This window comes from Strix aluco, chromosome 29, assembly GCF_031877795.1.
Source record: "Strix aluco isolate bStrAlu1 chromosome 29, bStrAlu1.hap1, whole genome shotgun sequence".
Lineage (NCBI taxonomy): Eukaryota > Metazoa > Chordata > Aves > Strigiformes > Strigidae > Strix > Strix aluco.
The window spans coordinates 4,739,331-4,753,480 of record NC_133959.1 but is presented as its reverse complement, the minus strand read 5'-3'; the positions used below and the strand labels follow the sequence as shown (position 1 = coordinate 4,753,480).

At 64.4% G+C, this 14,150-nt stretch overlaps 1 protein-coding gene across 1 annotated transcript; it reads right to left on the bottom strand.

Moving 5' to 3' along the window:
* Window positions 1-985: 985 nt before the first annotated feature.
* MKNK2 (MAPK interacting serine/threonine kinase 2) lies at window positions 986-13,365 on the bottom strand. Its single transcript, XM_074808615.1, has 14 exons — window positions 13,231-13,365; window positions 12,920-13,127; window positions 10,528-10,609; window positions 10,239-10,340; window positions 9,971-10,068; window positions 8,890-8,969; window positions 8,271-8,344; window positions 8,086-8,190; window positions 7,710-7,765; window positions 7,432-7,527; window positions 5,563-5,757; window positions 5,303-5,467; window positions 5,142-5,185; window positions 986-4,857 (listed from the first exon to the last, which is right to left on the bottom strand). Exons 2-14 carry the CDS (start codon window positions 12,965-12,967, stop codon window positions 4,590-4,592), a joined length of 1,413 nt encoding a protein of 470 aa, XP_074664716.1. The 5' UTR covers window positions 12,968-13,127; window positions 13,231-13,365; the 3' UTR covers window positions 986-4,589.
* Window positions 13,366-14,150: the final 785 nt, after the last annotated feature.

Sequence of the window (14,150 nt, the reverse complement as noted above, 5' to 3'; positions counted from 1 at the left end):
ACCTCAGCTCTGGGCCCACCACGGGCCATCCCGGAGACTCCCGCGGCCGCCCCGCCTGGATCCAGACGCTGCAGGAAGCAGCTGCACCGTTTATTTATGCAGCAGTGAGCACGGAGTTCTCGGCAGCGAGTTCCTGTGGGGCCTTACTCCTCGCAGAGCCGCCCTCCCCAGTGTGCAGGGCCAAGGAGCAGCCGCTGCTGGTCCGCAGCAGAGCTCGCAGCCACACCCTCAGAACTTGGGGTGCCACACACGGGGGGTCTGCCAGGACACAGCACCAGGCGGGGTGTCCCCACCAGCTGTGGCAATGGCACCCAAAAGGGTCACAGCTCCATCCCCCAGCGTGGCAGCAGGACTGGAAAACTTACTTACCAGGCCAGAAAATACCTTAAAAATTAAAATACTTTAAAGAAAAAATTCATCAAGGTCTTCCCTGCCTGTGGAAGAAAGCACAGCAGGGCTTCTGCAGCCCTTCTCCCCCATCCTGATCACCAGCCTCCCACCCCTACTGCTGCCTGTAGCCCCCGATCGCCCCAGCACCCACCACACACTTTCCTCTGGCCTGTCTCCCCCTCCACAACCTGACAGGTAAAAGGGGTGGGGAGGGGGGGAAGATGGGCCAGGGGTGTCTCCGAGGGGCAGCAGGTTGCTGCTGGCAGAGAGCAGAGCGCCGCACCGTGACCCTCGGAGCCCCGCTTGGGGATCCAGCGGATCACACCACTGGGAAAAGTGAGTCAGGGCCTGAGCCGCTGCCAGCCCGTGTTCCTGGCATCCCAACCCGCCCGCCCGCGGCTCCAGCCCTGCCTGGACACCCTCCCAGCCCCCTTGGAGCCCACACTGGACTGGGAAGGAGCCCATGGGAGACTGGGAAGGATAATGGTGGAGTTACCCATAAGAAAGGATAGTGGGGGGTATCGCTTCCCCCCCCCCCAGCAGCCACCCAGGGCCCCATGCTGCCCAGCCTGCCCGCAGCCACATGCTGACCACATAGGTCTCAATGCATTTTTATTAAATTCTTACAAAACAGAATACAAAATTCTGGCATCAACAATTGTTATAAAGGAAAACTTCAATTCAGCTGTATCAGTTCACCTGGTACATACAGTAAAGTGCTTGTTTTTGTGGGTTTTTTTTTTTTTTTTCCTTTTTTGTGGTTTGGATTTTTTTTTTTTTTTTAGATTTTCATTTTTATTTTCCAGTCAGCCCCCAAGCAGAGGCTGCCATTGTACAAACCAACAGTGCGTTAACATGACTCTTGTCGAACCAGCTTTGGCAGTCTTCATCAATTGTAAAGTGGAGAAAGTTTCTCCTGTTTTGATAAAAAAAAGTTAGCTTCACAGTAAACATTTCTAACCAGTTCTAAGTCGAGTTAGTTGGCTGAAGGAAGGGCGGGGGGGAAGGAGAGGAAGCCAAAACACTTAAAATTTCCAGCTTTAAAAAAAAAAAATCTTTTTGAAGTTGGTTTCCAAGACAGATGCTCTAGGGGGGGGGGGGAAAGGCTTTGAAAGAGGAAGAGGAGGAAGAAGGGCGTTGGCAAGAGGGGTGAGGTGGTGCTGGACTGCGGGTCGGGGAGCATCTGTCTGGAAAACACCCTGGGAGAGGCGCTGGCAGCGGGGAGGGGACGTCCGGACCCGGCACGAGCATCTCCCCAGCCAGCCCGGTGCAGTGCCAAGGCACCCACGGGTCCCCGACCACCGCCATGAATCAGGGCCAGAGGTGGTTCAGAGTTGATCCCCCAGCTCTACAGGCATTTAAGGATCCCCTATAAACGCCCAGCCCCCTGCCACGCGTGCCCCGGCAGCACGGGTCCCCCCCCACCAGCGCCACGCCAGGAACGCCGCGTCCACGGTCAAACCAAACCCCCGAGCCAAAACGCAAAGCCCAGCCCGGGCCGAGCAACCAGCAAAGAGCTCGGATGTTCCCCAGCACATCCATCCCCTCGATGCAGACACCCGCAGCATCTGCTGGCTGTGGGCGACCCCCAGCCGAGGATGCCCACGCGTCAGCAAAGCGCCCCACGGGGACGAGCTCCCGCACAGCCACGGGTCACCCAGGCCACGCGCCAGCCTTCAGAAGAGAGTGTGTGTGTGTATACGTGTATAAAAAGATAGGTCTTACGCGTGGGAAGAGGGGGAAACTGTTTGCCAACAAAAGCATGGGGGACAAAAATATTCAGAGACGTTCCCCCCTGCCACCCCCTTCCCATGATTTCTTTTTTTTTTTTTTTAAAAAAAAAAGGCTGCGGCATGCAGCATTAACAATAGCTTTCACAATACCAGCTCAAGGCATCGCGTACTGTACATCATTGCAAGTATTTCTTAATATAAGACAACAAGGAATTATCTACAACTGATAAAAACAAAATAAGCTATAAAAAGTAACAATGTACAATCAAGATGGATTTTTTTTTTTTCTTCCTTTAAAGGAGGCCTCTCCGGGGTGTCCCAGTGCCTGCGTGGGGGGTGTCTCCCCTCACCTCTACCCTGCTCCTCCCCACCACCCCGCATGGTGGGACCGGGGGCACGCAGGGGAGAGGGCAGATCGCAAGTGTGAGGCAGTTTTGAGGGGGGGGCGGGGGGGGGGAAGGGGGAGAAGGGGAGTCGCCCTCCCCTCCCCACCAATGCCACTTGGCAGAAGGGCCAGAAAGGGCGAGAAAAGATGGTCCCTGCCCAAAACTCCATCAACACCCGAGATCATCATCTCCCAAGATAACTCACACACACCTCCCTGAAACAAAACATATATTGCATAGTATTGCTGTCAGCAGTCTTAAAATAAAAGGAGAACTTTTTTTTTTTCAGAGACAGTGACTGTCTTCAGCTTAAGACCCAGGGAAGTCTCTCCCCCAGCTCAAAGCAAGCTCCCAAAGCCTTCACCTGTGCACATGATGGGCTGAGGCTGCTTTTTCAAAATATAAAGCTCAAAGCATTGAGTTGGAAGGGAAAGGAGATTGCTAACAAAGGAGGCACCCTCCCTCCCGGTGGGACATGGGGACGGCAGCGGGTGCAGCTCGGTGGCACGACCCACGGCCATGCCCGCGCAGGGAGCAGGTTTGCTGCTCTGGCGGGGTGCAGGGGGTGTCAGGAGCTGGAGCCAGCCCGGCTCCGAGCGCGGCACTGCTCGCTCACCTGGACGGATCCAGCCCCGCGTGGCAGAAAGCACCAAGGGCCTCGTCCCGATTCAGCATCCTAACTCCTTCCCCCGCGCGCGTTCCCTCTCCCTTCCCCAAAGCGAGCCCCGAGGAGACGGCGACGCGACGCACGCAGACACGTGAACGCACACGAACACGGACGCAAATGCACACACGTGAACACGCAACGCCCAGCTCTCCCCAGCTGCATGTCAGACCCTGCGCTGCCCAGGCGCTGCTGCCCTGACCCCCAACCCTCCAGCCCCACATCCTGAGCCCTCCCCAGGCTGCGCCCCCATGCCGTGGCCCTTGGGTGCTGCCACCACCCTGGCCCCTCGCCCACCGGCGCCCTCAGACCCTCCTGCCACAGCCTCGGGGCCAGCCCGAAGCCACACCAGCTCACACCGCCCTGCCACATGTCCCGGTGTTCTTCAAGGGGGGGGTCTTTTACTTTTCACAGAGCACCCTGCTATTCCTAGAGGGGTATTTTTTGGCTGCTCCAGCCACCCTGGAGACCTCATCCCCCACCTTGCACCTCCATGAGGGCACAGCCACTGGCAACCAGCCCCTCCAAAAACAGGGGTACAACACCCGACCCAGCACAAGAGCACAGCCCCGGACGCCTGTGCATCCCCCCAGCTCTGACCTTACCCCCGGGGAGCCACCAGCCGGAGCGCGGAGGAAAGGAAGACATTTCTCCGTGCCCTGTAGAGAAGCACAGCTAGCAGTTTAAAACCAACAATAATTAAAAAAAGAAAAAAATGGGGGTGAATAGCTTATTCTGGAAGCTGGCTGCTGAGGAGAGAAGGCGGCTCGGTGGGACAGGGCGCTGCTCCCTCGCTGGCACCGTCTCTCCCCGGCCCGAGCGGTTCCCTGCACAACGCCCATGGTGTCCCCAAGCACGGGACAGAGGGGTTCCCCGCACCCGGGAGGTGGCTCCCGGACCCCCGCGAGGGGGGTTCTGTGGGATCTATCCCAACGTTGGGGAAAGACCTGCAGCTCCGAGGGGAGGGATGAGGTTAAAACGCGACTCCCGCTGTTGAAAATGCGACCGAGGGTCTTTTGTTCACAGTATGAAATGAGCTGAAATCGTCAAAGCAGCCGCAGATACAAAGAGTCCTTTGGTGTCGGGGAGGGGGAAAAAAAAAAAATGTCAGAGGAGAAACCAAGAGTCAGGAAACAAAAGTCCGTGTGTCTGTCAGATGTCCTTGAGTGTGCCCTGGGTGAAGCAACCTCACGCTTGATTTAATACCTTAAAAAATAAAGATCTTAAACAAATCCTCCCACCCCCAGACCTACAAGATCAGCAAAACCTTGGAAACCAGCCACAGGGACGAGTCCTGATCTTGTCACTAGCCAGAAATGTTGGGGGTTTTGGGGGTGGGGGGGTGGGGAAGAAAGAAAGAAAGAAAGAAAGAATGAGGAGGGGGACACGGGGTACAGCAGGTCTGAGGGGCACAGCTCAGGCTTGGTCGGCCACCAGGACCAGTGGGGCCACCAGGTGCTGCCCAGCGGCCACCGCCTTGGCCAGGCTGCTCTTCTGTCGCCGCTTGGCCAGCTTGGACTCGGAGGGTGGGGAGAGCTGCATGGCCCGTGAGGTAGCTTTGATGATGATGGGTCGTGCTTCCTCCTCCGCCTCCTCCTCCTCGTCCTCGTCGCGCCGCGTCAGCTGGCGGTTGACAGCGATGGCCTCGGCGGCGAAGGAGGTGAGCTCTTTGGCACTGCTGTTCCTGTGGGGGAGGCAGGGGCTCAGGAAAGGATGTGGGGGGCTGGAGGGAGGTGGGAGTCAAATATCAGGGTGCCCCCCCTCACGTGCATGCCACAGCGGTCTGGTCAGGCACCAAAACCATGGCTCAAACCCAAATCACAAGCTGCAACCACTGCCCAGACAGTGAGAGCTGCGGCAGAACCCCCGAAAAGCAGCAAGAGCAGTGAGCAGCCCGCTGGAGAGCAGCCAGGGTTTGGGGGGCTGGGATGTGTGTCCCCCCCCCATCCCAAGGCCACCCCAGCTCACCTCTGCAGGATGATGGGGGTCGGCAGGGTGTTATCCGGGGCGCACTGCAACGAAACGCAGCTGGTCAGAGATGGGCACCCTGCGGGGAGGGGGGTGTCCCCCACCCTGGCTTTGGGGAGTGGAAGGGGGGGGGGGGGGGGGGGGGGCATTGCAGCACTCACCCCCTGCACCCAGGGGTGCTCCAGGACCTGGGCTGCGCTGAGCCGCTTCTTGGCATCTCTCACCAGCAGCTTGGAAATGAGGTCTTTGGCTCCGAAGGAGATGTGCGCCCAGTCCTTGTCGGGAAACTCGTACTTCCCCTCCTGGATGCTCTCGAAGAGCATGTTCTGTGGAGGTGGGGGGGGAATAAAAAGGGGCTGAGCCAGGATTGGTGCTGCCAAACTGGCAGCGGGTTTCGGCGATGCCGGGGTTCCCCACGTACCTGGCAGGTGTGGCACGCCTCGCCCCGGTCCCAGCCGCAGTCGGAGCCGCAGTGGCCCACGAAGGGGGGGTACCCGCTCAGCATGATGTACAGGATGACACCCAGGCTCCACAGGTCGCAGCGCTTGTCGTAGATGGACGCCTCCTCGTTGAAGGCCTCCACCACCTCTGGGGCCATGTACTCGGCGGAGCCGCACTGCGGGGAGAGGTTGGGGTGAGCCCCAGCACGGGGGGGCCCCGAAGGATGGGGGACCGATGGGGCAGAGCTGTGCTGGCTGGGGGGGTCCTGCCAGAAGTCCAGGGCTGCACCCCCTGAAATGAGGGGGCTGCTCCCTGGGTTTGCTCTGTGGCAGGGCAGATCACCCCCACCAGGTTTCCCACATATGGAATAGCACAAGACCTGCCTCTCTGGGGAGCTACCACCCCAAAAATAAAAATATTTTTAAAAAACAAGCCCAAAAGGGTGCAGCAACCCCCTCCTGGGCACCCCCATGGGGCAGCACCGGGGAGGCCAGACCCACACACCCCCCCAGCATCACTCAACCAACTCAGTGGGGCCACGTCTGTCCCATCGCCTGGGAGCGGCCGCAAAACACCGCGGGCAGGCGGCAGGGCCAAGCCTCCCCTGCCTGTTCCCCCTGCCTGTTCCCCCTGCCTGCTCCCCCTGCCTGCTCCCCCTGCCTGCTCCCCCTGCCTGCTCCCCCTGCCTGCTCCCCCTGCCTGCTCCCCCTGCCTGCTCCCCCTGCCTGCTCCCCGCAGGACCACGGAGCCAGCGCAGGACGCGGTGCCGGAGGAGTTAACACTGATGCAAGGAGAGGCGAGAGCCAGGGCCTGTTCCCCGTCGCTCCCAGGACTCTGGGGCTTTCCAGCGCACGTGACCCGCAGCCCACACGGGCCTCGTGACTGGGGAGAAAAAAGCTGCAGCCAGCAGATAATCACCCCATAACATAACGAGAGGCCTCCTAACGAGAGGCCTCACCAGCCCCAGCAGCTGATGCCACCGCAGGAAAGAAAAAAAAAAACAAAACAAAACAAACCACCCCAACCACCAGCACCCTGCAAGGGTTTAACCCTGCAGGGACTGGGGCGGCCGCCCCCTCCACCCCCGTTGCTGAGAACGGGGAAAACTTGAGACACCTCAGGAATTCTGATCCTGCCCCAGGAGGAGGGTAAATGTGGAGGAACGAGGGGGCTGGGGTGTTTGGGCCCCCACCTCTGCTGTTGTGCACCCCACATCAGCAAGGCTCGGTCCTTCCTGGCACGTGAGCGCCCCAAAAACACCGGAGTGCAGGGCAACACCCTGCATGGGGGGGGCCTGCTGCTGGTGATAAAGGGGAGCAGGGCTTTCTGCGGGGGGGGGCAGGCTCAGCGTCCCCCCATGGAGGGGGGGGACAGCTCTGTGCAACACAGGGGTCACCCCAGAAGCTTTCGGGGTGTCCACCCATTACATGCAAGCAGCATCCCGCAGCGGGGGGGCCACAGCCCCCTCTCACTCGCCACCAGGGGAATCACGGTGGCCTCCCCAGTCCCCTCCCCCCCCATCCAGCCTCTTGCCTGACCCACTTCTCCCGGCCAGCGCCAGCCTCCCCGTGGCCGCCTCCACCGGGGCTGGCTGTTGCTAAGGCTCTCGGCAGCCTGGGCTGTGCGCCAGCCCCCCCCCCGCCCGGCCCCCCCGCATTATGTAACCGCATCTCGCCCATCGCGGGGCGGGGGGGGGGGTGGGTTACACACGCAGGCAGCATCAGCAACAGGAGCGATGAGCAGAGGGGTGTCTGCATGCAGCCCATCCCCAAAACCTGGGTGGCAGCTGGGGGGGCCCCCCCAAGAACAGCTCCCCCCCCTCCCCTCCCCCTGGGGCTCACATGCTTACCGGGGTGAGCAGCTCCGGGGTGGAGATGGGGGAGCAGTCGCCGTTGAGTTTGATGCCACTTCCCAGGTCAAAGTCGCAGATCTTCACCGGGGAGACCTGGGGGAGGGGGAAGGAGTGGTTGGTGACCCCTCCCGGCACCCCCCAGGGGGCCACAGCCTTGTTTTCACACCCCAGCCGCTTGTTAATGCCTGGTCATGTCATCCCTCACACCCCCGAGGCCCCAGGGACCCTTCCACCCCCACCCCCTGTGCCCACCGCCCCGGCTGCTCCCTGCTCACCTGGTCTGGGCTCTCACAAAGAATATTTTCTGGTTTTAGATCCCTGTGTGCGATTCCTGGGGGGGAGAAGAGACCATCAGGGCAAAAATCCATCCCCTACAAGACCTCCACGGTGAAAGGTCTGGGGGTGGCACAGGGACCCCTCCCTCCCCACCCCCAAATCATTGTCGGCGTCGTGGCAAAGGGCAAAAATTGCTGCTGGCCCCGAGCCCCGGCCAAACCGGAGGAACAGGCTCCACACCACAAAAAGCATCGTGATGCAGCTGGGCCTGACCCTGTGTGCCCGGGCCAGCACTGTCCCCCCTGGGAAGAAGGACAGGGGGAGGCAGCACCCCCCGGGGAGGGCATGGCAGCACCCCAGGGCACCCCAGCTCACCTTTGTTGTGCAAAAAGTGCAGGGCACTGGCGATATCCTGCACCACCACGCTGGCCTCCAGCTCGTTGAAGTGGCGTCTCCGGTGGATGTGGGTCAGGATGGAGCCTGTGGCCGGGCAAGAGCAGAGCGGGGGCTCACTGGGGGTCCAGCCGCCGTGGCTCCCCCCTCCCTGGCACCACACTCACCTCCTCTCATCTTCTCGAACACCAGATAAAACCTCTCCTCTTCCTCAAAGAACTCAATCAGCTCCAGGACGTTCCTGTAGGGATGGCAACATCAGCCCAGCATCCCCCAAAAACCTCCTGGGGTCCCCCCTCCCCACAGCCCCCCGTACCCCCAGCCAGCACAGGTCCCTCAGGTGGGACGCGGGATGAGAAAATTGGGTTTCTAGTGATTGAAACCACACAGCCAGGGCCCCCCGGCCGCATTCCAGGGGGGGGAGAGGGACTTTCGGCGCCCGGCTCTGCTCCCTAATTGCTCGCAGACCCTCCTGGCTCGCTCGCCCCTCTCCACAAACAGCCCTGCTCAGCAGCTTTCCGCGGCGGGACGGCAAACGCCTCGGCAGTGGCTCGGCTCGCCCCTCGGCGCTGCTCCAACTTGGCCGCTGTGGCCCCCGTTGTCATGGCAAAGCGCTTTAATGTCGCCTCGAGATGCTCCCGCACCGGCCGGCGAGGCCAAGGCGAGGGAGCGCTGCCCAGCGGGGCAGCCTGGCTGCAGCCCATGGGTGTCTCGAGCATCAGCCTGGTCTCAGCCCACTCGCCGTGCCCACAGCGGAGGGGGGACGCGGTGGCTGCCCCGCAGTACCTGTGTCCCTGGCACTGATACAGCATCTCCACCTCCCGGAAGACTCTGCTGCGGATGTGTCCCAGGCGCTTCTCTATGATCTGAAACGCAAAGAGGGGGAGGCTCAGGGAGAGGCACCGCTGCCGGGGAGGGGCCGGCAACCACCGCACCCCCACCCAGCTGGGCGCTGGGGACCCCCAGGGTGGGGCGGAGGCAGGCGGGGGGGGGGGGGGGCCCGAAGGGGTTAAGGCAGCAGAACAGGCTGTTCCCGGTGGCGGTGCCAAGCCGCTCCCTCGCGGCCGAGGCCAAGGCAAGGGCCATGTGACACCGCGGCGGCAGAGAAGGGCGCTTCGCCCCACTGGGTGCTGGCACGGCGAGCGCCTGGCGGGCGTGCCGGGGGGTGGGCAGGGGGTCCCCACCCACGGCCTCGCATGGGGAGAGGCCTGGCCCCAGCCCTTTGGGGCACACAGAGCACCCGATTGCCACACAGCCCTCCCTGCTGCCTCAGTTTCCCCACCGGGGCACCCAAAGGCTCCCCAAGGGTGATGGGGGAAGCCCAGTTCCCTCTGCATTTGGCTGCGTTTTGACACAGGGCCCATCCCAGCCCCCTCGTGTCGTGGCTGGGAGCCTGCGGGGTGCAGGGCCACAGGACCACTGTCCCCGACCCCAAAAGCAGCTGGGTCACCCCAACCCCCTCCAGCGCCCACATGCTCGCAGGGGCATGGAGTCCTCCCTGGGGCGAGCAGGAGCTGGCCACCCTGCCGGCATTGCATGCCCCTGCTTGTCACAAGTCCCCAGACATGTCACAAGCATTGATTTAATCTCTCGTCTGCCCTAATTTACAGGGAGAGGAGCGTGGCTAAGGGGGTTGACCAAGGTCCTGCAGCTGGGCGGTGGCAGAGGACGGTGTGCCACCCGCACAGGCTGGCCCTGCCGCACTCCTGCCCCTCTTCTTCCCCTCCAGCCCATGAAACCGTCATCCTGCACCAGCGCTGGATGGTCGTGGGAGCCGGGAGAGCCCAAGATGTGGAGGGCAGAAAGGGAAACTGAGGCAGAGGACAGGAGGGAGCCGGATCTGCAGCCCCGAGCGGCAGAGCTTTACCTTCACCGCGTACTCCTTGTTGGTGATGAGGTTAACGCACGACTGGACTCTGGCGTGGGCCCCTTCTCCCAGCACCTCCTCCTGCAGCTGGTAAACATCTGGCAGGGGAGAGGACGCCTGAGCCACCGGCCCTGCCGCAGCGTGGGACACCACGGCTGTCCCCGAGCCTGGGGACACCAGGAGGGCCCCAGCCCTGCCCCAGGCCGGGGGGGGGGGGGGGTGGGGGTGGGGGGTGTCGTCCCTGGGGTCCCTGCGCAGCCCCACTCACCTTCAAACCTGCCGGAGAAGCTGTCGGTGGCTCTGCAGCGCTTCTTCTTCTTGTTCCTTTTCTTGGCGTCAGGGATGTCGATGGGTTGACTTGAAGGCATGTCTGTGCCAGAGCAAAGCCACCGGCGTGAGTCACCCCTGTCCGCCCCTGCGCTCCCCCGGCATCGCCACCCCCCGGGCAGCCCCCCAAAGCCTCCGGGGGAAGGCAAAGGCCCAAAATCCCGGGGTCCAGGATGGGAGGAGCACCCCGGGATGGGACACACCCCCACGGGAGGGCACCCGCAGCTCACCGGGACGGGGTGGGCACTCGAAGTTGAAAACTGGCTCCAGGTGGTTGGACTGGTCGAACTCCAGGTCGAAGGGGTTTTGTCCCTGCGGGGGCCAAGAACAGGAATGAGGTGGCAGCCGCCAGATCAGCTGCCACCGGCTGCCCACACCGAGCCCAGTACGGACACGGACCCCGGCACGCTCCCGGTCTTGGCGTACACTCTGCTCACCCGCCCCGCTGATGCAGGACACCGGCTCACGGTGCTGCTGCCGGGGGGGATGCGGTGGAGCCCCAGGCAGAGCCAGAGGAGGAGGAGGAGGAGGAGGAAGGGTTTGACCACATCTCCTGATGGGGATGGTGCTGTAGGGTCATGCCTCCACGCCAGCAGCCCCAGGCCAGCATGCGGGGGATGATGAGAGGGATTGGGGCGGGCCACCTGCCCCAACCCAACCCCAAACCTCCACCCAGACCTGAACTACAGCGAGGGGGGAGGAAGAAAAGCCGCAGGGCAGGACAGGCTCCAGAGCCACCACGCTGCCGCCTCCCGGCTCCCCGCAAGGTCACAGTGGGCCGGAGCCCGCTCAGCCCCGCTCTGTGAACATGGTGCCTGCAGGCTGCAAAGCACCCACAACCTGGCAGGATCAGGCCCCATCCCAAACCCTCCCTGCGCCCCAGATGGGTGGAGGGCACGAGAACCGCTGCCTGCCCCACTCCAAACCCTGGTGGCTTCAGTCTCAGCACCCCAAAGGGGACATGGGGACTCTCTGCCCCCGTTGAGCCGCTCCACCGTGGGCCGGGGCAGTGCCAGGGGCGCCCAGCTGGGAGGCAAAAGGGCCCCGTCCTCTCCAGGGTTACGAAATCTGTTTGGGTGGAGGTGGCAGGTCCCGGCGGCGTTCCCAAACCCGCCCCAGTGCCCTGGTGCCCGGGCCGGCTGCCAGCCCCAGCGCGTCGCAGGAACAGCAAACCCCGGCCACTGCCGCCAGAAACAGCCAGAAAACGCCTGTTTACTGCCGGGGCAGCTCTTGGGGGGCTGGGGAGGTCCCTACCAAGGGGGGGGGGGCAAAAAAAAAAAAAATCACACCAGGAGCACCCCACCACCACTCCAGGTCTCAGGCCTAAACACTCCTGCCCAGCATTTTGCCAGCTTCCCCACTCCCCCCCCCCCAAAAAAATCTGAATTTGCAGAGAGCAGCACGGCCCTTTGGGCTGCCAGTGCCCCCCCAGCCACAGCCCAGCGCCCCTGCAGCAGGGCAGCCGCCCCCCCTGTGATAAGGGGCTCCAGGCCACGTCCCTGCACCGCGGGCAGGATGAGGCCTCCCGGGGGGAGCACACGGGGGGCAAAGGGGGGGCTCAGGGCCCTGCCAGCTGCCGCAGCACCGACACACAAAAGGTTTGGGGGATGGGAGGCGCAGGGCGGCCGCTGCGCACCGGCTCCATCAGCACATCCGAGGTGTCCCCTGGCCCCGTCCCGGTCCCCAGCCACCCGGGGGGGTGGTGCTGGGGAGGGAGCCAAAGCCAGGCCAAAAGCCTTAAAAGCAGGATTAGGTGTCAGCTAAAATAAGCCGGGCAGGTTTCGGGTGAGCTCCCAGCATCCCTCGGAGCGCCGGGAGCCAAACTAAACAAAGATCCCACGAAGCCGCTCGGCCGCACGCCGGGACCGGGGCGAGCACCGACGGGAGCAGGACCGGGCAGGATGCGGCCCCCTCCCGCACACCCCCAGCATGACAGCGGCCGGGCCAGCTGCGGTGTGCGGGGGCTGAGGGTGCCACGGGCACCCCTGGGTGCAGCCGCAGCCCCGGGCCGGGGAAGGTGCGCGGTGCTGCCAGGATCAGGCCCTCGCCCGAGGGGTTTGGGCAACAGGTCCCACGCCAGGTTGGGCCTGGGAAGCCCCTGCAGACCCCCCCCCCCCGTCCCGCTGGCAGCCCACCCCTCCCCCCCGCTGCGGCCCAGCACCCCGCTGGCAGATTAGGGGCAAATGGGTGCAGCTGGGGGGGGGGGGGGGGAGGGAACCACACTGCACACCACTCACCCCCCCCCACGGGGGACCCCCGTGGGAGCTGCAGCTGAGCAAGCAAAACCTTGCTGCAGCATCCCAGACCCCACCCGAGGGGGGGGGGCTGCAGACCGAGAGCACCCCGACCCCCGGGGGCAGGGGGGTCCCGCTGCTCGGTTTGGGTGGCAGCGACCCCGGCGCTTCCCTCCTTCGGGGTGGGGGGGGGGCGCGGCGGGCAGGAGGCGGCTCGCCCCCCCCCCTTTCCCCCCACGCCCCCGGCAGAGGATGCGGCGCAGAGCGCTGCAGAGCGCAGGATCCGGCCCCGCAGTCCCGGAGCATCCCATGAGCCCCCCCGGACCCCCCCATGGCGCGGCCCCGGAGCCCCCCCAGAGCATCTCCGGGGAGGGGAGCAGCCTCTTACCTTAAAGGAGCGGTGGAAACCCGGGATCTCTGATTTCTTCTGCACCATCTTGCTGCGGGGGGGGACGGCGGGGGGCGGCGTTGCTGGGAGAAATGGAGGGGGGGCGGAAAAAAAAAAAAAAAACAACAAAAAAACAAACAGGGGGCGGGGGGGGGGGGAGGCGGAGGGACGGGCAGAGCCGGAGGGGAGTCCGGGGGGTGGCCGAGACCTGCGGGGAGAGGAGGTGGGGGGGGGGGGGGGGGGGGGGGGAATCAGACGGCTGCGGCCCCGCACGGAGCCCCCGGTCGTCCCCCCCCCGGCCCGGCGCTCACCGGCGCGGCCCCGCAGAGCCGCCGCTGCTGGTGGTACCGCAGCCCGCACCGCTCCGCTCCGCTCCGCGCCGCCGCCGGGAGGGGACGCGCCGCCGCCGCCCCCGACGCCTTTATAGAGCGGCCCCGTCCCGCCCCCCGTCCCCCCCCCCCCGTCCCGCCCCGCCCCCGCCGGCGCCGCCGCCCCGGGCAGCCCCCGCGCTGCGCCCCGGGACGGGGACACCCCCCCGGGCACGGCCCCGGGCCACAAACACCCCCCCCCAGGGAGACAAATACCCCCCCGGGACAAAAACACCACCCCCCCAGGGAGACAAACACCCCCTCCTGGACAAAAACACCCCCCCACCCCCTCAGGGAGACAAACACCCCCTTCCGGGACGAAAACACACACCCACCCCCCCCCCCCCGAGGAGACAGACAGACAGACAGACAGACAGACACACACCCCCCCCCCCCCCCCCCTCCCCAACACCCCCCCCCCCCCAGTGCTGCACCGGGGCACCCCTCTGTGCTGCTCCGCGGACCCGGACCCCCCCCCGCCCCGGCACTCTCCTGCGCTGCAGTGGGGGACGGGGGCAGCCCCCGGGGGGGGGGTCCCTGCACTCCCACTCCCCAGCACCCTCCTGTGCTGCAGGCAGGGACAGGGGCACCCCCCCGCCACCCCCCTGCACTGCACCCAGAGTTGTGGACACTCCCCCAGTCTCCCCCCCCCCTCCAAGCAGGGGCACCCCCCTGCCACCCCCCTGCACTGCACCCAGAGACAGGGACACCCCCCCAGTCTCCCCCCCCCCCAAACAGGGGCAGCCCCTGCCACCCCCTGTGCTGCACCCAGAGACAGGGACACCCCTTGGACCCCCCCTGCACTGCACCAGGGGATGATGACACCCCCCCTCCAGGCACCCCAACCCCCCCCCCCACCTCAC